Source organism: Lissotriton vulgaris, chromosome 12 (genome assembly GCF_964263255.1).
Source record: "Lissotriton vulgaris chromosome 12, aLisVul1.2, whole genome shotgun sequence".
Lineage (NCBI taxonomy): Eukaryota > Metazoa > Chordata > Amphibia > Caudata > Salamandridae > Lissotriton > Lissotriton vulgaris.
Window position 1 is genome coordinate 166,663,349 of NC_141700.1, and position 23,463 is coordinate 166,686,811.

Genomic DNA, 23,463 nt, shown 5'->3' on the forward strand with positions numbered 1-23,463 from the left:
ATGGGGGAATACCATTTCTGTACAACACCTCTAGCATAGCATGAATGGTGTCAAAATCGAAAAGCAACAAATTATAAATGAGCACATGTGATTTCATTCTTCACAAGGTGTCCCTGCAGACTGCCCCACATTCAGAGGACCAGAATTTAGTAAAATAAACAACTTTATTTTTTCATCCCCACAGCTGAACTAAACACGATTGCCCCAATAATCTCAAACTTCTTCCTCTGCTCCTATGCCCTCATCAATTTCAGCTGCTTCCATGCCTCGATCACCAATTCTCCAGGTAAGATTTACCAATGAAGCTGTAATGACCCAGTGAGACTCTCAGAGTTATCATTCAATCTAAATGCTGGTTGATTTATGAATGAATGCATTATATTATGTTGTCAGGGCGACTTAAGGATACCTCTTATATTAGATGTCCTTAATTTATAGAATATGAATGGTTGTTGGATTAGTTCTCTGCTTCCGTCTGCTTTATTGCTATTCGTGAGCATGTGCCAAGTTTTGATACAAATCAATGTGGATATTGATATTTGATTTTAATCTTCCTTTTTTTCAATCCATATTATCAGTTTTAACCTAATTCATTCATTAGTTCAATTTGGAGTTTTATATCATATAGTCAACTTGGTATATAAGAGCAACAACAAGCAAGGTGATGGATGCATTGCTTGAATTAATCTAAACCACTGGTGATTGTTTGAGCTGCCTTCCAGCCCACCATTTCTTGCCCACCATGCCACTTTATGTAGAGGACAGCTTAATGCAAATCAGTACTGGACCTGCACCTCCTGGAAGCAGTCCATCCCACTGCCAGGCAAGTCACCCTCCAGAGGGAACACAAACAACCCCAGAATTGTTTCCACCTACTTGGGCATGTTCAGCAGGGTGCAGCTTGAGTCTCATGGCTCAGTGAGTAGAGGACCCATGTCTGGGCACACGCTTCACACGTACAGAGTCAACTACAGCAAATAATACGGTGATGGGTGGAATTTTTGAATTAATGTTACCCACTGGCAATCACTTGGGCCTGATTCCAGTCCATTATTTTTCACCTCTACTGCCAATTTAGATAGAGGCCCACCCTTTACAAGTCAGTATTGGCCCTGCTCGTCATGTGAACAGTCCATATGTCTGGCATTGATGTGTCAACATAGGTAAACACAAGCATACAAAAATGCTGTTCACAAGTATTCCAAGCACAAAGGCTGTTTTCACATAAAAAGCCAAAACTTTGGGATTAAAACATACCTGGGAAAAGAGGAAACTAGGAATGCTTTCTGCCTAGAAAGCTTACAGGAGAAAAGTATTTGAATGTGACTAAGTGTGATGATTGAGTGTACTTTTTACATGTAAAATTGTTTTTCATGCAGTCAAGGGGAGCACTGCTTAAAACGTGGAATGATACATGAAACAACCACTATCATAAGAAGAGAGGGGAATATTGCACTGGGTGGCATCTAAGTCTGACATAAGCTTATGGTCATGGAGACAATCTCAGGCCTGTAGAGAGTATAAAAAATCTCTGCGCTCCACAGGGAAATACACTAACAGGATACATGAACTTCCTATCACTAAAAGCGATATAAATTTGCTAGCACCCAATACAAACACAAATCACACACTCCTCTCAAAAGATGCAAAACCCCTATTCTCTTCATAAAGAGTACATACATCCTGTATTTAAAAACACATATGGAATTGCTACATTCCAGGGAGGTCTGAAATAAGTAAGATCATTTTTAGGAGGTAAACATATGTATTAATCATTATAGAAGGTCTGGGGCTCGTAATAATACAATTGTGTGCCGAACATTCACCTTATGACACAATACCTCTGCTAATTATTTTACAATAATTGTATATTGCACTACACAATGAGAAGATCGGGCGTGAAATGAAAATATGAAAACCCAAGGAGTTGTAAGGAAAACAATATTCAGTTAAAAATCTGAGCATTTCCGAAAGTCCCTACAAGTATGAATTCAAGGTCACCCTTTTAAAAAGACGTTCCATAAGGAGTGTATGTCAGTGTATGTCAGAATATCATATACAGAACTATAGTGTGACAAAGACATTGTGTCCTAAATAACATTTGAAAAAAAAATGTTCCATTAAATGTAGATGTTCTATTATTAATTTCACGTGTTGATATTTTTGTAGAAGATATGTCAGACGATAGACAACAATTCCTACAAGAGACTCTCTTGTGTCAAAAAATATTTAGCTGAAACTGTTCAAAGTACTGAAGAAAATGTTTCTTACAGCCCAGAACACGTAATCACATGGTGATTGATGATTCTGAATAGTGCAGTGTTCTCATTACTCCTGGGTTCTGCCACTTAGGGCCAGTGGTGACATTTCCCTGCATTATGTCTGGACAAAAAATGATCATGTAAAATGAGATTTGGACACATTTACTTGGACCTATGTCAAGGTTAGTAAAGAAGCTAGCAACGTTAATTTGTATTGTATTGTACTTGGTTATGAACGAATAACAATTTCATTATTATAGCCCCTTGGTTTCCTTTCAATAGTTGCTCTTGAAATTGGCCCTGTTGTGTGTAAGAATTCTCTTTCCTCTGAGATGAGAACTCTGCAGAATCCAGGTGAAGCAATAATGGGTCCACCTCCTGACATCCCCAAACTCTGAATAGTACATACAGAGTGTTAGGGCGATCATGTGAGGGAAGGGTTGGGAGAGAACAGCTGGGAAAAGGAACCTACAAAACAAAGAACAACATCATAAATACGTGAAACATGAAGACTTCTCTCATATGGGCTCACAAGATATTCCCACTCTACCTTGATCATATGACGGAAGCCGCTCTCATTCTTCATTCAACTGGAATTCTCTCTGTCATGAACATAATTCTACAGGCACAATACAACAGATTAAACCAGCATCTTATGGCAACACCCCACAAAACATCAACACATCTTGCAAGCCCTTTTACATACTGGTTCTTAAATAAAAATTATGTAAAGAGAAGACGTCCAACAAAAGAAAATAAAGATGAAAAATAAGCAGAGTCTCAATCCAAATGGTTAATTTCAAGTTTCCAATACTCTGTTCCCAGGAGAATGGAACAAGCAACACCAGATAAAGTAGCTATCTTCTTCTTCACTACAAGCATAAAAGAAGCTACACAATAGCTACTCTCCCATAGCTATGATGCAACTGATTCCAAACCCATAGAGCCAAACAAAACGATGAAAGGAAAGGAGGTGGAATATTATGGGAAAGTACCTGGAGGGCAATTAATCCGTACTTCAAACGAACTGAGATGCGTGGTTAGAATTCACCACCACATTCCGCACTGTATTCCAAACGCTTCGCACCCGCAAAGCGAAATGTCCAAGTTCACAAACTAAGACAGCGTTAAAGTGGGCTGCCTTCACCGCTGGACACTCGAACAATAGTCTCAGGAATAAATCACAGATCGGAGGGAACTGGATCCGTTCGTACTCACCGGAGAGCGGACTCCAGGCCACACTCCTACTTCAACTTAGGTATGAACAAACGTCTGATTCGAAACAAAGCAACACCGAGTTGCATCCCAAAACAGCTGAACTCTCATCTCCACAGAGAGAGTAATCCAGAAACCAGAATTATGCACTCTAGCTCGCATGCGTCCTGCCCAACGCCTCCTGGGAAATGTAGTCTCTACCACTAACAGCCAGGAAGGTGCTACCCAACCTGGTTCCTGTCATTGTGGTACTGGATTCCTGCAGGCCTTCTTTTGGGCAACCTAGACTTTTCATGCAGTAATGCCAGTTAACATTGACTTGTAATGCTTGGCTGTTGACTTTTTTAATGTCACTCTCCATCGTCTGTATGCCGCCTCTCTTATAGCATAGCCTACTATTAGTCTCAGGCATGTTTGCCTTAATCTCTATTATTGTATTTTCCAGACTGCCCAAACCTCATTTAATAGATCACAACCTCCTTCTTTTGAACCATACTTCTGCAATCTAACAATCCCTAATCTCCTCTGGCCTACATGTTAATCCCACCAATCATTTGCTTGTGCTCACATAGCTCCCAGTAATGATCCCATCACACCCTATGAATTGAATGTGCTACAAAAAAACTGAAACAAAGGCATGGATGGTCTACTTGACAACACAAGACTAATCCCATTAACCACCAGTAACCAATAACCACTGGGTTTACGCTACAACACCACAAAAGTTGTTTTCTAAAGGGAGGATTGGTAGGAGTGATTCACTTTAAAAACAGAAAAGGATTTTCACAGATTATTGTAGACTGAACATGCACACATTTTGACTTTTCAAACGAAGCGGTAGAGGCTGTGGGTAGCTACTTTGTAGCCATATTTATCTATGATTTTACTAAGGCATTGTCAGGGATTTGCACTTTCTATTTTAGCTACAGCAAAAAATGGCAAGCATCGACAATGTGCCCTCATGTAACAAGCATCTGCAATGCAATAGGACCTGCATTTGCACGATCCCTATTGCATTGCAAACGAGATAGCGGGTGGCTGACAAGACACGAATGGGGGGCGGGTGGGGCGGGCGAGAAGGCATCGGACTGCAAGAGGGGGGCACAGGAAGAAAGTAGTCTGTGCAGTAAAGGGGCCCGTAGCCACAGAAGGACACAGATGACGGCATTGCCGTCATAAGGAAGGACTAACAAGCCTACAACCAATCGGAATGCAGCATTTAAGACACAAGCCAATGAAAATGATGGGCGGAGAGTGGGCGGAGCTTCCACGAAGCTTCCATGCTATACTGAATACTGAATGCCTCGCAAAGTGAGCAGTGCATGTGCTGCAACACTAGGCTCGGCCTAAAAAGGGCTCTCTCGGAAGGTCCCCCAGGAGAAGAACAATTTAAAGCTCAACTGAGAGCAGATCGACTTGCAGTACAGCGAGAGTCCCACAAGATGGCAGTGGCATAGCTATATAGAACCTGTAATTCTATCTGAAAGGAGGTATGAAAATGCCAGCTGGTGCTTATTATTACGCAGATGGCTGAGCTATGTAAGCCACTGGAAGAGCAAGAGACAATGGAGGGGTAGGAGATGGAGGGCGGGTGGGGAGCAAGAGGGGGGAACCCCCCTATTTACGCAGATAGCTATATTGGACTCATTGTAACCTTCCTCAGGCTGTTCCCATACTTTCATTAGCACTTTCTACAAAACAAAACATTCTCCACCACACATGCACACCACACATCCACACAGCAGCACCCGCCCATACACACATACACCTCCAAGGCACTGCACTCAGGCACATTGCGTCCCCACTCTTAGCCAGCTCTAAACACTGCACCCCACTCAATGGACCTCCCAAGGGCAGCAGCCCCACACTCTGTGGTGGTTGTTTATAAGGCACACAAATACCGAGTTTTCTAGTTAAGTTGCTCTATATAAAAATGCTAAATTAAGAAAAAACATATGTACCGACACCACCCTCTGTACATGTAGCCCCCTCACAAAATGCACGCTCAGTCACATGCAGCAATCCTCAAAGCACCCCTACTACACTGTATCTCGCATAAGATACTACTGACAAAGTACGCCCGCAAGCAATGCACCCTACTCAGGCCTAGCTCCACATTACCCCATCACACATTGTACTTTTCACAAGCAAGGAAATCATTCCAGCACACACTTCCCTTAACATACGCGCAGTAGCCACCCTTCCATTCGCCTGCCCACTGCCAGGGCGTACGTAGGAGGTAAGATTGGAGGGGTGTGAGCTTTAGATTCCCCAACAATCACACTGGCATATGTTGTTCAAATACAATTTATGAGAAGCGGGGCATGTGTGCGTGGGGGGGGGGGGGGGGGTCTTAAGGGGCAGTGGAAGTGTGCTTGTGTGTATGTAAAAATCCCAAGTGTAATCCGTCAAACACCTCACCATTCCCGATTTAAAGGACTTGTACCCAAATATTTATTACAGAATACATTTATTAAGGGGGTGTTAAACCCCAAACAACCCCCCCCCCGAAACTATGCCCCTGCACCCTCCAATCCCCACATACAGTGCACTATACACACACATTGAACTCCCACACACTACATCCCATGCACGGCTCTGTGACGTGCTTCAAACATGGTGCATTATCATTGCTTCCTTTAACAATGAAGTGTTGTGGAGAGTGAGATTTGAAACCATACACTGTTCAGCCTGTAATGCCCCCTTCAGATTATGCATGGTTGGGGGTATGAAATCATCAACTTACATTTTTTAACACTTGATTTCTTTTCTTAAAACGAATACTTCGTTCTCTAGTGATGCCACCCCCATCTTACATATTCATTGTGAACGCTGGATGGATTTGTGCGCTTCACCAAATGTTCAGCACTATGCCCTCCAGGTCGAATCTGGTGTTAAGCTAGGGGCTGAGATAATTGTAGGAAGCCAACTCCTAAATATTTGTGAATGCTTCTTTAAAGATGGAAAGAAAATGTGCATTGTGTGCCTTTTCTTCCCGTGGCACGCCTCTTGGGATGTCCACTTGTTTACACCCTTTAGTATTTACATTCTGTATAATGTACAGTCACCACATGCAGTAAACCTACCAGCCCCTCTCCAACACACCACACCTTCAAGAAATATGAAACACAGCTAATACAATATCAACAGACCCCTTGGTCTCAAGCCAACGATAATTCCAAAAACAGCTTTGGGACCATGCAAATGGTGGTGAAGCTCTATACAAATGCACTTAATATCAGAATAAACACTCACACAGGCACATTTCACTTTTTTTGTAACTCAGTTTACACAAGCATATAATGACTTTTTCGAGTAGATTTATAGCTTGCGACTCAGTACCTATGGCTTTAGATGTTGATTGATATGTGAGGTGACTTACCCCCAGATTCATCATTGTCCTATTTTGCGAGTCCTTAATAGCGATTATTAAGGAATCGCTATTAAAGACTCACAAAACGGGATGCATGTACCAATCTCAATTAATTTTGCGATTTCTACTGCTTCCTTATTTGCAATTAGCTAATTGCTAATCGCAAATAAGGAATGGCTTCCCCATTCATTCCTAAGGGCCTCAAGGCCCATAGGAATGAATGGGAAGGCATTCCTTATTTGCGATTAGCAATTAGCTAATCGCAAATAAGGAAGTGATTTCAAGGGTGCCAGGGTGTCCAAAGCCGATTTAGAAAAAGGGGTGGTGATGAACAGAGTGTCTGAGTTAAACAGACCACTCTTACCCAGTCCAAAGATCAGGGCTTGATCCATCACCGTTATTTATCTCACTGCCCCATCCCAGCTCAGAACCTGGCTACATGCAAATCAGTCTGTCCCTGGCCCAGTGCATCATGGGAACAGGGCAGACTAAACTACCAAGCCAATTCTTCACCAGAAAGGAGACAAGCTACCGGGGACCGGTTTCTGGCATTTCAGCCTTCTTCGGCCCGGCTTGCTTGAATCCTGATGGAGCAGTGAGAAAGGGACTCATGTCTGAGTATACCCTGCCACACCTATAGTGGCCAAAAACGATTTAGAAAAAGGGGTGGTGATGAACAGAGTGTCTGAGTTAAACAGACCACTCTTACCCAGTCCAAAGATCAGGGCTTGATCCATCACCGTTATTTATCTCACTGCCCCATCCCAGCTCAGAACCTGGCTACATGCAAATCAGTCTGTCCCTGGCCCAGTGCATCATGGGAACAGGGCAGACTAAACTACCAAGCCAATTCTTCACCAGAAAGGAGACAATCTAGCCCTGATCTCTTGACTGGGTGAGAGTATTCTGTTTGATTCAGAGACTCTGTCCCTCACCACCCCTTGTTGTAAATATTTTTGTCCACCCTAAGCGTGGAAGGGTATACTCAGATGTGAGTCCCTTGCTCATTGCACCATCAGGATTCAAGCAAGCCGGGCCGAAGACGGCTGAAATGCCAGAAACCGGTCCCCGGTAGCTTGTTTCCTTCCCAGTGTAAGAATTGGCTTTTGTAGTTTCGTTTGCCCTGTTCCCATCATGCACTGGGACAGGAACAGACTAATTTGCATACAGCCGGGTTCTGAAACTGGGATGGTGCAGTGAGCTAAAAAACGGTGTTGGATCTAGCCCTGATCTCTTGACTGGGTGAGAGTATTCTGTTTGATTCAGAGACTCTGTCCCTCACCACCCCTTGTTGTAAATATAGGGTGTCCAAAGGACACCCTGTAGCACCCCTGAAATGCAAAAGTACACAGGTGTTTCGCACACACATGTCCAAAGGACATGTGTAAGTGTAACACACAACTTAGAAAAATGCACTAAAGTGCATTTTTCTACGTTTTCGCTATTTACCACGGAGTTACACTTCGCGGTAAATAGCGGCCCTATATTGCGAAATCGCAATTTTTAAAAGGTTCATGAATAGCAGGTAAGGAATCTCTAATTGAGATTTCTTAAATGCGATTCTTCGCAATTTAGCGAGTTCTGTAATTGCGATTTTTGCATTTGAGATGATGAATCCCAAATGCAAAAATAGCGCTCGCAAAGGGCCAGATTCTCAGAATCTGGCCCTTTTTTGCGAGCCGATTTTACTTTGATGAATCTGGCCGTAAGTTACAATGTGCAACTGAGTAACTTTGTTTCATTATTTTGTCACTCTGCAGGTTGGAGACCGTCATTTAAATATTACAGCAAATGGGCGTCCTTGTTTGGCGCCATCATATCCGTGGTCATTATGTTTTTGTTGACCTGGGAGGCAGCTCTGATTGCTATCGGCATTGTTATCTTTTTACTGGCCTATGTTCTGTACAAGAAACCAGGTGGGTACAAATTATTGACTTCCCGTACCAGATTTCTTGCCCACTCGTGTGAATCTCTTCTCTGTCCTACATAATTTGTTTAATCGCAAATCTGTCTGTCTGTCTGTCTGTCTGTCTGTCTGTCGGACTTTCTATGTGCCCCTTGATATAAATGTATTACATCCAACTGTTTGGTCTGAAGTAGATGACACTAATTTCACATGGCATGGGTTTGGGGTAGCATATTTTATTTTAATTGTAGTAATACAAATTGAAATGGTGAAAGCTGTTCAATTACTGAGAGATCTTGAGCCGTGGTCTATGGCTCTGTTGGCAGTTGTTAATCTATTGAATTACTGGGAGTGAACATTTTACCAGAATGGAACAATAAATAACAAGCATTTGCAATGCAATAGGTCTCGAATTTACACATGTGCGAGCTATTGGCATTATAAATAACAATGCCTTTTATTTATGTTTTAAAAAACGGAAACAAAAAAAAGTCATTTTCATTTACAATGTCAATAGCTCAAACTAGCGGAAATGCGAGACCTATTGCATTGCAAATGCTTGTTTAAAAGTGCAGCATGATAGGCTGTGGGGGAGTGCATTGGTGGCAGCGTGTTGCATTTGCTGTTATCTAGTGCGGGAACGATTTAGGTGTGTGTGACCAGAGATCTGCTCTTATTTTATCATGGGGAGCACTGGAGCAGTGCGATGGAGAAGGTGGTGTGAGAGAACAGCTTGCAAAACATAATTGTAACTAGCTAGTGGTTATAATTTACTCTACAGTGTCCAAGTTATGTTCCATAGTTTCCCCTTGATGCACATGTCAGGGGAACAGGGCAAGGACCTACATCAATCTCATGGGGCCACAACACACTGAACACTATTCCTGCATCAGTGCAGAAACAGATTCCATGCCTGCACCCCCTTAATGCATGCAGCAGCAATGGCTAAGCATACTACCAACATGTAATTGTGCACATACAAATATTAATCAAATTCTGGCTAAAATGCAGTCACTTGTGTGGAAAGAAGAAAAACACCCTCCAAGCTGTAGTCCCTGTGCGTGCTCTGTGACGCACATTCACAGCACCCTGCATTTAATATTAACCCCTTGGCTGCGGTGTTAATTTTTCCACGGTGCGGGGGGGGGGGGGTGTGGGCGCGGTGCTCAGGGCGGCTCCCGGCAGTCATGAGCCATGGTAGTCATGTGCTCATGACGGCCGGGAGTCATCGGAAATTTCGCCTACTGATTAATTTGCCCGCACAGACGGGGAATTAAACGCGCGTGGGCGGAGCGGCAACGTTCGGACGGCTCCCTGCCGTCATGAGCACATGACTACTGTGACTCATGACGGCTGGGTGATGTCCTGAGCACAGAACCAGTTAAAAATGACAAAACTATGTGCATCAGAATCACAGTACACTGTCTGAAGAAAAGAGCATCGACATCCAAAGACAGTAAGGTGAGTATTTTTTCCATGTCAACAGTCTCACCACCCGCGTCTATGATTAGCAGAGAAACACGTTTTTAAGCAATATTGCAACTATAATATTGAGTGGAAATTGCACAGATGTTTTTTTTTGCCTTTTGATGCTGTTGTACACATTCTTCAGACTGAAAGTCCAACATTATAATACAGATTTTATTGCTTGATGTATCAAAATAGCGCTACATTGTGTATAACAAAAACTGGCCATTTAGGGCAACAAACCACAAAGATCTAAATTAATAAATACAGGTACTTTTAATAGTACAGTTCCTGCCTCCTCAAAAGAACTGCTGACACTCTCCCACTGAAAGTAGTGTACCTCTGTGCGTAGTATACCCATCTCTGGCCCACTTCAGCTAAAATAATATATTAAAAAAATTAAAAAATAGTGCATGTGCCCAGATGCTGCCCATTGGAGGCACTGGTGCCATTAGAACGGGTGCATAAAGCACTTCATGACACACCTGCTGCTACACGTGGTTGGTGCTGCACTCTGGAAAAAGTAAACATAGACTACTTTCCTCGTCCAACAGACCAGCTGGTGGAGAGTGGACAGCGCCCCCGGCAGCCCGGGGTGGTGTCAGTCAGCGCCCAGGTCTGCGCGCCGCAGAGCGGCCCCGGACGGAGCTTCAGTTATTGTTGTTGGGTCCCTACTTCATGCTGCACACAGCGCTGCCGCCGCGGACAGGCAGCCGTCCTCTCTCTCCACGCTCTGCCTGAATGCTCCCCTGTCTCCGTCCCACCTTTGGCTGCATCCCCTGTCCCTGGTGATGCTCACACACTCTCGGGTGCCGTGCGGCGTGCGCCTTCTGGAAACTCGCTCGTGCCACCTGGAGGTCCGCTCTGGAGCAAGAGAACGCCACCTTTACGCTCTCCACACATGTCCCACCTCCAAGGTGCACCCGCTGTCAGAGCCTCCTTTGTAATTGTAGCCTCAAGAGGTTAGCTCTGAAGCTTTAAACCTGCTCCACAGGGATTTTCCGCTCAGCACTTTCACAACAAGCGAGCAGGACATGTGCTCATGTCGTGCGCCAGACGTGTGCATGCCTCTTAAAAAAAGTATCAAAGGACGCGTGCACATCTCCTGTCCTTTGAGTTGTGCTAACGCCGCAGTACGAGCGAGCAAGCAGGAGGCGTGTTAACACGCTGTGAGCGTACGCGTGCACATCTCCTGTCTTGCCGTCAGCCCTACGCGTGCACATCTCCTGTCTTGCCGTGAACCCTACGGGTTCACATGTCCTGTCGCCTTTCCGAACCCAAGTCGACAACATTAGATCTCGCCAAGGTGAGCAGCGCAAGCGCTGCGTCGCTGGCGAGACCTAAAAAGCAGCTAACAATCCTACAAATAAAATCGATACCCCTGAAAATGCCCTCAAAATACTACTTAGAGCCACAACAATGGCAATCAAGAAAGGCCAGGTCATCCCACTCTGAATGAAACCCACACTACAGTCTGATGAACTCACCATCTACCAGTCTATCACTCATCCACCATTCATAGATGGGATCATTGACAAAAACAGTCTATGTTCAACTCCAAGACCACATTAATGCTAACCATCTCCTGCACAACTACCAGTCCAGCTCCAGATCACACTGCAGCATGGAGACCAGCACCTTACACATCGTAGATGATGCCCTTTTGACCACAACTGAAGATGACCTCTGACTCCTGATGTTGCTGGGCCTCTAAGCTGCCTTCAACGGTCGACCACTCCACCCTCATATGCTCCCTGGGGTTTCGAATGGGATTCACCAGCAAGGTATTTCACCAATATACCGAAGATGCACAACTGTACATCAAAGTTCTGATCTGCTTTAGACATCCAATGCCACAAAGGCTGCATTCACATCATTCTGACCTGGATCTCCAGCACTTACCTGAAGCTCAACCTAACCGAGGCAGAAGACCTGTTATTTGCCAAAAACGAAAAGCAAGATACCTGTACAAACCTGACTTAATGATATGAACCATGACGGTGTAAACCCCAACTTTCACAGAATGCCAAGTCACTTGGATGCATCCTGGACACTGGCCTCACCCTCAAGGAAGACATCACCAGAAATAAAGAAGGCTTTGAGCCAGGTCTCTCTTCTAACAATAATTGAACCATTGCTTCCAGAAAGCAACATCAGAACTGCAGTTCAATCCTTTGTTCTCTTGCGTCTTGGAGTTAGTAATGCTGTACACCATGGCCTCTGTTGAGGTGACACCTCCACACCGTGTTTAAAGGCAGGAAAACCTTTATTGATTACACACCAGAACTACCGTGATTCTCCCTTTGCCAACCACAGGGTAACTGACTCAGTTAGAATCATGAGATGCTAAGATTCCACATCAGCATCATGGCATGACATAGTGTACATTATTATTACTCTAAGACCCCATTACTACAGTTTCCCGGACTACATTCACTGCAGCACGTCTCTTCCAGTTCCTGAAGAAATATGATTACATCACCTCCATCCTAATAAAACTCAATTGACTCTCTTTGCTAGTCTGCACTGTCTTAAAAAACAATTGCATAATTTACAAAGCAATCACAAACAGCACCCCTGCTTATGTTGCAGACAAACTCACCATATCTAGTGGTCTTTGTCACACACACAGCCAAATCATCATCAGATTGTAGACAATCAGTGTAAAAAAAAAAAGCATGCCAGCAGACCTTTTCCATCTATATGCTCTTAGGATCTGGAACCTCTATAAAGAACGTTACATCACAATGTATTGGACATTGGGTTACTGGTTGAGGAGGCTGCAACCCTACTTAAGCAGCAACCACAATCTCTGTCAGGTTGAAACACAAGCAAACCTCAAAGTAAGGTGTGCTCAAACCTCGGGTAGCTTGGCTCAAAAGCAGTCAGGCTTAACTTAGAGGCAATATGTACAGCATTTCAAACAGTAATAACGTGAAAACACAACATAAGAAAATCCCACTCTAATTTAGAAACAAAGAGTAAAATATAAGAAATTCTTTGACACCAAAATAACAAAAATCCAATCAGTAGAACTGTAGATACGCAGTTTCAAAGTTTTAGGTAAAAAAGTGCCTAGGAGCACCAAGCACCAACTGTGGTTATCTGGTCATGCTAGACCACAACTAAGTTAACCACGATGGACAATGGACCAGATACTGGGGCCGAGTTAGGTCCACTGAACAAAGTCTCTTAAATCCTGATTGTGGACCATTGCGAGATCCCGCGTCGAGGAAATGTCGGGCACCGGCAGTTACGAAAAAGCTCTAGGGCTGTGATGTGGAGTCCTGCTTTGTCATTGAGGATGCTGTTGACAAGGGGCTTGTGATACAAAGGCCTGCCTTGAGGATGTGTTGCGCAGCAGTGGTTCTGAGGAGGCTATGAGCTGTGATGCAAAGTCCGGCATTGGGGATGCGTTGTGTTTCAGCGGTTCCAAGGCAGTGCTGTGAGGAAATGCTTCGCACTGTGTCAGTTCTGCCACAAGACCACAGCTATGAAGGCAAAGCACCTTAAAGCCCACTTCCAAGGGTCCAAGACTGGGATGGCATGACTAGAGAGGTAGGACTCACAGCAGACAGAGTCCAAGTGCTGCGTTTAAGGTGGCCTTTTCTGTCCCTGATGCTTGGATCAGGAGGTCAGTCAATTAGCCCTTGGAGTCACACTGGTGGTCCTGGGCTCAAGATGCAGGTCCAGTTCTTAAACTAAGCAAGGCAGAAGAGTAGCAGCCCTTATTGCAGTGCAGCACAGCAATCCTACTGAGTCTTCCACAGGCGCAGAGGTGTACTGAAGAGTTGGATCTGATGGTCCAATATTTATACTTGGTGCCCATTTTGATGTAGGAGAAGGTTCTGGAGTTTTCTACCCCAAGAGGTGTTTGGAATGTCCCGCCTCCCTGCTCTGGCCCCAGCTTGTCTGGGGTCACAAAGGACTGGTTTCAATCCCTTTGTGAGTGTGCTCAGGCAGGGGCTTTGTGATGTGAAAGTGTGGTAGGTGATAGCTCCTTCACTCATCAAGTCAGAGATAGCCCATCCTGCCAACAGCTATTCACTTTCTTTCACTCTCTTGAAGCTATACGCGAAGACCAACTGCCAGCTACAAATAGTCATGTGGCCCAGGATACAGACTGCAGGCACCAAATGGATGAGAGAAGAACATGCCAACTTTCTAAAAGTCAGAATTGTGACTTAAAATCTAACTTTACCATTAAAAAGGGTTTTAAATTATAAATCTTTAAAACCTAAACTCGACATTCCAATCTGCTCTCAATTGAAAGTTATTACTTATTAAATCTAATTAGGAGACCCAATGTTATCCTATCAGAGAGGTATGCCATGCAGTAGTGAAAAATTAATTTAAGAGTTTTTCACTACCAGGACATATAAAAGTTAAAAGTACATGTCCAACATTTCAAATACACTCCACCCTACCCTATGGGGCATTTAGGGCCTACCCTAGGGGTGACTTACATGTATTGAAAAAGGAAAATTTAGTTCTGGCGAAAAGTTTATTTTGCCTGGTCGAAACAGCTGTTAAAAATCCTCGCACACAATGCAATGGCAGTCCTAAAACATTTTTAATGGCCACTTAAGTGGGTGGCACAATCAGTGCAGCAGGCCCACTAGCAGAATTTAATTTACAAGCCCTAGGTGCATGTAGTACCACTTAACGACTTTACTAGGGATTTACAAGTAGATTACATGTTCTACTTGGATTTAAGTAGGGTACAAGTCGAGGGTACATGCGGGTAGGTGCCGTTTTCACTTGGTGATCACCGCCTACCCTGCCAGGAGGTTAGGCCCCACAGAAATATGGTAAACTTATCCCTGTGCGATTTTCAGACACTGTAATAAAAAAAAAAATTTCAAGCACATTTTTATATTGATTTGCAAAACATGGTTTAACTACACATTCCAACCATGGTATATGACACAACACAAGGCAGTATACACGTGTTATAAAAGTTTTGGTGAACCTCCCATCGCCACCGCTGTCATCATCCCATCTACACTCAGCACTCTAGGGCTCTAGGGTACAACCAGTACAACAATAATCACATGCAGCCATTGAAGAAACTTGTCCATACAGTAGCAAAACATAAAACCAAAGATAACTAAACAGCAGCAGCAAGTCCTGAAGGGGACCAAGCAGAAGATAAAGAGGAGGAAGGGGAGGGTATAGGAGGGGATGAGAGGGAAAGAAGGATGGTAAAGACAGATTAACAGTTGCACTCTCCAAGGTAGCGCGCACCGCAAGCTGCCACTCACAGAAAAACATGCATTCTTCCGGGGGGTACTCTAGAGGACATCTCTCCCTGTAGCTGATTTCTGAATAACCCTGGGGAGCCATCATCTGGCAGTACCACTGCAGCCAAGCTCTCAAACATATCCCCCCACAATTCCAGGTCCCTTTCTGCATTCTCATCAGTGCGCACTACTTGTAACTGTCTCTCAGCCACCCCGCATTCACGCGTGTCTGCCAACCATTTTCGGATTTTGGTGGGCAGTCTAGGTTGCACCCAATGGATACCTATATGCCGCTCAGCAAGCACCAGTCCCAGCAGGGCAAACCTGTGCCTCATCTTAGCCCCCCTCTTTGGTGTTGAGAACACTCAAAACAGAAATTGCTTAAATGTTGTGTCCACCTGCATGTGTGTCCTCTCGCAGATCCCCCAGACACCGGGATACATTCAGCAGCGCCTGCAGGTTGTCTGCTTTCGTTTCGAGCAGCAACGTGCAGGCGAGGAAGGGCTTACCAGACTCCAACTAGGTCCATAACAAAGGCCGAAGTTAAGGGATCATCAGGCCTCCTTTTGTTGGAGTATCCTGGCTGGGAGCTATCTGGGGCCTCACACCTAGATGCAAATGCAATGAAGGGGAAACAAAGGCACACAGCATTTTATCACTTGACAAATACTTAAGAGGCTTGCGTTTGTTCAGTCCCTGTATATAAGAGATATGCATTCACTGTAAGATTGCAGATGTGTTGGTCTGTTCAAGTATTTACACAAACATCAATTTAAATACCACTGTTTTGTTTTATTTCTTTTATAGCACTATAGTCCTACTCATACTATTGCAGGGTGTCAGAGCGCTTTGCATCACACGTACACATTATACATTGGCAATAAATCATATGTGTGTAAATCAATGTACAGAGTGTGTTACATAAAGCAGTGAGGGTTACAAGATGTAGGAGCCACAAGTCCTTCACAGGTCACTGTGTTATATTAGAAGGATTACAATTTATGAACAGCAAATAACAAAAGGATCTCTGTGTTAAAAGCAGTAACTCACCCATTTACATAAAATAATACAAATCTGTCATCTGCATGTTACATAATGTGCTTTGTGGGATACATACCAATCCTCCATGCTACTTTGATTCAAACCTAGGAGTAGACAAAACATAGATATATCCAGCAAATAGGTTAACCTCCAGAGTAATCTAAACCATTATTAATATGCCCTGAGGTTTAGTTGGCACACTAAGAATTCTGAAGCAGGTGTGTAAACCCCAGAAGAAATTTTAAAATGCAGACTTTGCAACCAATTAAGTAGAACAGATCTAGTGCCATGTTTCTCCTTGTTGCCAATGTCTTTGTGGCAGAGTTTTAAAATATAAATGTATACATTTAAATTGAGACCCTTATTTTGAGCTGGGTTTCGTCACTTTTTTGGCACAATCCAGACGCAAAATCTAATTTGTTAAATATTGTAATGAGCTCAAATGTACTAATGATAGACCTGCTAAATATATGTGTGAGGTCTTGAGATCTGACGTCACTTCTTGTGATCTCATTTCCTGTGATGCAACGTGCAATGCCACACACTGTGAGTTATGCGCAGTGACATCGCGCACCATGATGTCACTTGTATTCTGCCTAACTTGGATTATCCCCCCACTTCTTTTTTAGAATGTGTGCTGTGGGTGTAAGCCAATTTTACCAGGCTTAGAGGAGACCACATGCACTTTAGCACTGATTAGCAATGGTAAAGTGCAGAGTCCTAAGGCCAACAAAAATAAGACCAGCAAAAATGGATGAGCAAGGCAAAAAGTTTGTGGGAAGACCACCCTAAGTCTGTCAGGTCTAATACAATGCAATAACCCTTCTATTAATCATGGACTTTATGCTTGACTTCGGTCATGTATGGTGCACTGCTGCCTTTTGGATAGGTTTGCACTATGGACATACCATATATATACATTTTATTTAATACATGTTTTTTTTTTAACTTGGAAGATAAAAGGCGAAGAAGGTCCTTTTTTTGGAAGCCATTGTACACTACTGGTGTAAGACAGGAGGTGCAGGAATAACAGAAAGTATTTCTAGGAAATTTCTGCAGGAGGTGTTCATTGAGTTTAAATATTGTGGTCGAAGTCGCTTGGCCGAACTGCGGTAAAAAGAAGAATTGCTGTAAAATTGGGTTTCAATGTGTATGTTTTGGGATAGAAGGACATTTGGGTAGGCAGTGGCATTTTAAATTGCTCCTCATTAAAGTGAATGCAGTAGGCTAACCTTACGTGTTTCCATTCAGAGGCAAACTGGGGCTCATCTGTGCAGGCCAGCTCCTACAACATGGCGCTGAATTATTCTGTGGGACTCAATGAGGTGGATGAGCACATCAAAAACTACAGGTAAGGCAATGATCTCCTGATTTTAGTTTTCACTTTACATTGTTAAGATGGAAGATGGCCATTTTGTGTGATGAGCAAGCAGTGATGTGCCTTTATAACTTGATGTACAGTCCTGATCTTGAGTGCATTACCTCCACTGGACCAGACTGTTCAGAGGACCTCAAGATTCCAAGACCAATAGCCATGCAAGGATATTCTGGACTCAGTGCCAAATGTTATTGGATCTGTAAGCCTACTGGTAGCAATTACTGGCCATGTAGATGAGTAGATATGTGCTTGACACAATCAGTATGTCTCCGTGTCTCAGTGCTTATGCATCCATGTTCTGTAGCAAGCTGCAGTCTCCTTACAAATCCAGGTTTTAGTTCTGCGTTATATGGAACATCCAAAGGCAACAAAGCTCTCTCTTACATAGGGCTCTGAAATGCCATTTTAGGCTTACTGTCAGCCATTGATTCAATCTCACAATGAATCTGAATAATTACAGAAGCTTCATCATGGCCTGTCCTGAACATAGCCTTGACCTCACAGGCATTATCTTTATCTTGTCATGAGCGCTCCTCAAAGAGTGCAGATCTTTTTTTATATATATCTTTATTAACACTTGCACTTCCATTACAAAATCAATTTGTATGTTTCGCGAACACATATGAGGAGCATCCAAACTTAATAAACATAGAATGAGCAGTTTGATTACATCATCAGTGCTTAATTTGTAACATAATAAGTGCCGGGGCTCTCGTTAGGCCACTGCAGCTTGTACCATACATTGCCCCTGCCATGCTGCCAATGATAGTAACAATAAAACTACTAACCATCCCACTCCTTCAACTGTGTCGCAGGCTGGCTTATGTGTTTATTTATTGATCATTGTTTTCTAGCATAGACACCTGCTTCAGCTCGCTGGCAGCTCAGAATGATGTGTTTCCCACCAAACAAAGTTCCTGAAAGCTGTACAATGTCCTAACCGTTAATTATCATGGTTATATGAGCAGCAACGAAAGACTAGGCTGAACGCGTTCTGGAAGGCTCTTTTGTTAAGAAACTATAAGGCAGTCAAGAAGTAGTTATGACTAGATGTATGCAATCTTTAGTCCCCGCTGCCAATTTGCTTGATGAATATTGTTCTCTCTGATAAGACTTGTTGACACAAAAGTAATCTACAATTTTTGAGGCACCTTTTGAAGATGAGCTACATCTTGTGTATAAGTGTATGGTACGGCGGCGGCCGGCCGCGGCAACTAGTCTAGGCAGGCAGTGCATCATCATCATAAAATCTTGTGGAGCCGAGGCTACCACCGCGGTGATGAACATCACGCCACCACTCTCCCCAAAAAAAGCAGCGTTGGTTTGGCAATGGGCATGGCATATTGGCATGGCTACGCGCGCCTGATGCTACTTAGTACTTGCTTACCGTCCATTACTCGTGGTGGGCCCGGCGGCTGGGACACTGCTCTGCCTGCCTTTAATAACTAATTAGGCCTGAGCCTGGTGCTGCTGCTGCCTGCCCTCTATGTCGTCAGGCTGACTTAAAAGACTCATAGGGTGCGGGTGTGCTAGGGTGAGGCAATCTTAAAAAAATCAGTGCAAGTTGCCGCACAGCCCCTACCCCGGCAGAACCAAAATCCAGCCCAATCAGTGTCCCACCCACCGGCAAAACTGAACTAAGGGACGCCATCAACATAGCATATGAGCAGCACTACTGCATATGAATCGCCTCTTGGCTTAGGCTCAGTCTCACAGCTAGATAAACAAGCATTTGCAATGCAATAGGTCTCGCATTATTAAAGTTTGAGCTATTGGTGTTGCATTATTTACCAATGCCAATAGCTCAAACGTTAATAATGTGAGACCTATTGCATTGCAAATGCTTGTTATTGTATGGGGGAATAGTTGAGAGGAGCTTGTTTGCGCTTGGGGCTGCTAATGCATGGCCATACACCTGTGTGGGGTTTTGCCCAGATGTGGGGGTGGCCACCGTTGACAGTGGGTGTTGATGTGTGCTATGGTAGGGTGGGGAAATGGTTGGGGGAGAGCTTGCTTGGACTTGGGGACCTCCTGGGTTTGACCTTGCACAGATGTAGGTGCTTGTTGGGGTGATGCTCAGACATAGGGTGGTCTTCATTAGCTGTGAGCGTAGAAAGGTGTTATTTTGTTTTTATGCAATGAGTAGCTTGGGAAGAGCTTGCCTCGATGTCAGTCCGTTTGGTGGTTTGATCTTGTTTGAACGTGGAGTCTCTATGGGATATTGCTTGGGCAAGGGGGCAATTGCGTTTGGGAGTTCAGGCCGCTGGGGTTGGTGTACCTTGAAACTGAGTTTTGGTTGGTATTGCTTTGGTTGCATGTGGTGAATGACTATGAGGGAATCTGTGCTGATAGTAAGGTTTGTTTGTGAGAGGGTGGGCAGATATGGGGTTTGGCTTTACTCAGACACAGGGGTTGTTGAAAAGTAGGTGTTAATGGGTCTTATTTTGGTTGGATGTGGGGACTGCATAGATCGACTTTGACTGGAGAGTGGGGCTGGTTCCATGTGGCATGCACGGGCACGGGGCTGGTTGGGAGTTGACCTTACTGGCGTCTGTTTTGGATCATGTGGGTGTTGATGGCACTTACTTTGTTTCTCTGCTGCCAGCACTTGTTGGTGGTCATGCTCGGAGGAGGGGTGTACACCATGTATTGAAGTGGTTTTGCTCGTATTTGAGAACTTACCAGCCGGTGCCCTCGGCAGACACTGCCAGGGAGTGACGAGCAGACGAGAGGGGGGCGGGGACCAGAGCGGGGGTAGGGACAGGGAGGAGACTGGGGAGCACCAGGGAGGGCAGAGACCGGAGCTGAGCTCGGTGTGTGGGCCGAAGGGGCTCCTCTCCCCTGCACCCCCTCGGCCGCCGTGTCGCATCCCAGGTAAGGGCTTAGCCGAACATTCATTCAATTTGAAGCCTTTGTCAGAGTGATGTTACCCCCTCTTTCCGCCGCTGCTGCTCGCGGATTTTCGGATAATTTAGGGACGCGACAGAAGAGAGCGACGGAGCGTGGGGTCATCTGAGGTAGAAAGGAGGGTGGCGGGAAGAAGGGAAGAGGGCTCATGTGGATGATGGGGTTAGAAAAGAAGGAAGGGGTAAAAGAGGGAGCAGAGGGAAGATATAAAAGAAGGAGAAAAAGAGACGGAAAGGGCGATACGGGAGGAATGAAGGAAGGAGTCTGAGAGAATGAACGGGAAAGGAAGGCGCGGGGATGAATGAAAATAAGCAGAAAGAGGGAGAGAAAGAAAAGATGCGGGGACATAAGGGGTCATCACGCCGAGAAAGGAGTTTGGAGAAGATGAAAGAAGAGGAAAGAATCAGAGAAAGGAGGCAGAAGGTACGAAAAGAGCGAAAGAAGGGAGTACAGAGAGAGAAGAAGCATGATCAACTAAAGATATAAGACACTGGATGGGAGAGGAGCGAAGGCAGGTGAGCACTAAAGAGAGGCAAAGTGGGATTGGAAAAGAAGAGATAGCTCACACGACTTGCGTGAGCACTGCTACGCAGTGCATCGCAGGTCGCGAGACCTAAAAAAAAGCCCGTAATTGGTAAAATGCATGTGCGTGCGCCACAGCAAGGCGTGTCATTTCTATTAGCATGCCGGTTGCTGTGTTGCTCCTCCCACGGCTTATTGGTGTCTGTTACGAGCTTCATGAGCGTAATAGACACCAATAGGCCATGGGAGGAGCAATGCTCGCGCCAAAAGCCAATAGTGTCAAAGTCTTTTATTATGGAAAGAACGCCAAGGCCATTGAGGTAACACTAAACAAAAAAGCACACACACTAATGTTTTAGAGTCCAAGGTGACTGCTGAAACCCCGTTTTTCGATTACAAAATGCCTCGCGCTGCGCGAAGAACTGCTACGCACTGCAACGCTAGGTGAGAGACCTAAAAAGAGAATAGTACCAAGATCCCCCCTGCGCTTATCGCTAAGAGTTATGTGGTTGTTAAGGGGCGGTGGGGGCCGGACCTTCAGCTGCTCACCTGTCCCTGCCTCCCCTTCTCCTCTTGCAGGTAGATATTGTTGCCAAAGGGCGAAGCCAAACAGGATTTCACGCTTACACAACTATGATACAGTTTTTGAGAGACGTCAGCCTCAGGGCGGTAACGGGGGTGGGAGGGGCAATGAATATCTGTGAGTTACAGGACTTAGGGGCTAGAGTGGCGACTTTGAAGCTAAGGACTGGGTTTGAGTCTCGCCAGCAGGCACAAACATTCTGTGATTCTGGGCAATTCCAATTTACTTATTTTCCCTTTGCCTGATAATCAATGTGTTCGTCTGCAGTGGAACTGGTGCTTATGTAAAGCGCTCCGATAACCTTCAGTTCGATTATGCGTTACATAACTTTTCCAACAACAAAAAAATACTGCAGGGGGCCCATTACTTTGCTTTACGCCACAGGCTGGCCTTCCCCGGAGTAACCTCTCCTAAACTGTTACTGGGGTTACTGTGCTTGGAAACACTGGAGCCAAATAGTGCATCCCTCGGAGTGAAAATCTGCAGCAACGCTTTAAAGAGTTACTTTTAACTGGCAGGCTATACCATCAAGGCAATATGTGACATGCAGCAGATTCGTCTAGACCCGGTCCTGATATTTAAGTGCTGGTGCTAAGCACCGGAAAGCACCGGCACAAATTAAGCACTGCATATTTATATTCGAATCCAATCATAATATAAAAACGCTCAATTTGTATAAATGTTCCTTTGTCCCATTCCAATGCCCCACACGTTGTCCCGCGTGGTCCAAATTATTTGAGTTTTAGGGGCCATCCAGTGTCTGTGTAATCCCCCCCCCAACACCCCCGCCCTCAACTACAAACACCCCTCCCCCGCCGTGTCTGGTATGTTCTCTTTCAGTATAACTACCTGTCTCTTAACCGTACAGTCCATGTCTATTCATTGTCAAATAGGTCCTTAATGGGCTGTCTCCCTTGTCTCCTGCTTACCCACTGGTCCGTTCCCTGCCTGTGAGTGCGGATCATTATTCTGTAATTCAATTTTCTGTTCATTCTGCGTTGAATGGAATGGAAGTGAAGTAGTGTGGCTCACTGGTTAGAGGCGGCAGACCCGAGAGCAGAGGACGGCCCGGGACCAGGGTTCGAATCCCGGCGCGGCAGGTTTCTGGACCAGGGTCAGCGGACTCGATAATTCTCTCGCCTCGGTGCCCACTCTGATCAGCAATCACACTCGGCAACTCTGGGCATTAGCTTGCCTCATCTTCACTAACGGCCCCACCAGACCGCCGGGGATGCCTGGTCTCACCCTGGAGATACCTATTAAGGAACCATCTCTCAAGGAAGCCAGGAAGGGTTTCGCAGCGGTCGAAGCGCCTTGGGACCCTACGGGTAAGTAGTGCGCTATATAAATGCCTATACATTTACACATTTACATTTACAATGGAATGACGTGGTAGCTTTTGTAAATACTTCTATCTAGATGAATGTTAATCATTTATTGAAAATGTAGAGAAAGTACATCTTTACATTTTCGGTAGTGTCCATTTTGGTATCAGCTGTTGATGGACTAGAGAATGTTTTCCATTTGGTTAATGAGATTTCTCTTGTTTAAGTTTTTTCATCCCCAT

At 44.7% G+C, this 23,463-nt stretch overlaps 1 protein-coding gene across 1 annotated transcript in view; it reads left to right on the plus strand.

Annotated features, from left to right (window-relative positions):
• Window positions 1–23,463, plus strand: part of SLC12A3 (solute carrier family 12 member 3) — a 231,757-nt gene that overhangs the window by 137,514 nt on the left and 70,780 nt on the right. Inside the window, exons 13-15 of the mRNA XM_086947698.1 lie at window positions 185–286; window positions 8,610–8,765; window positions 17,758–17,857. Of these exons, the coding sequence (XP_086803824.1) occupies window positions 185–286; window positions 8,610–8,765; window positions 17,758–17,857 (358 nt within the window). The remainder of the gene's footprint in view (window positions 1–184; window positions 287–8,609; window positions 8,766–17,757; window positions 17,858–23,463) is intronic.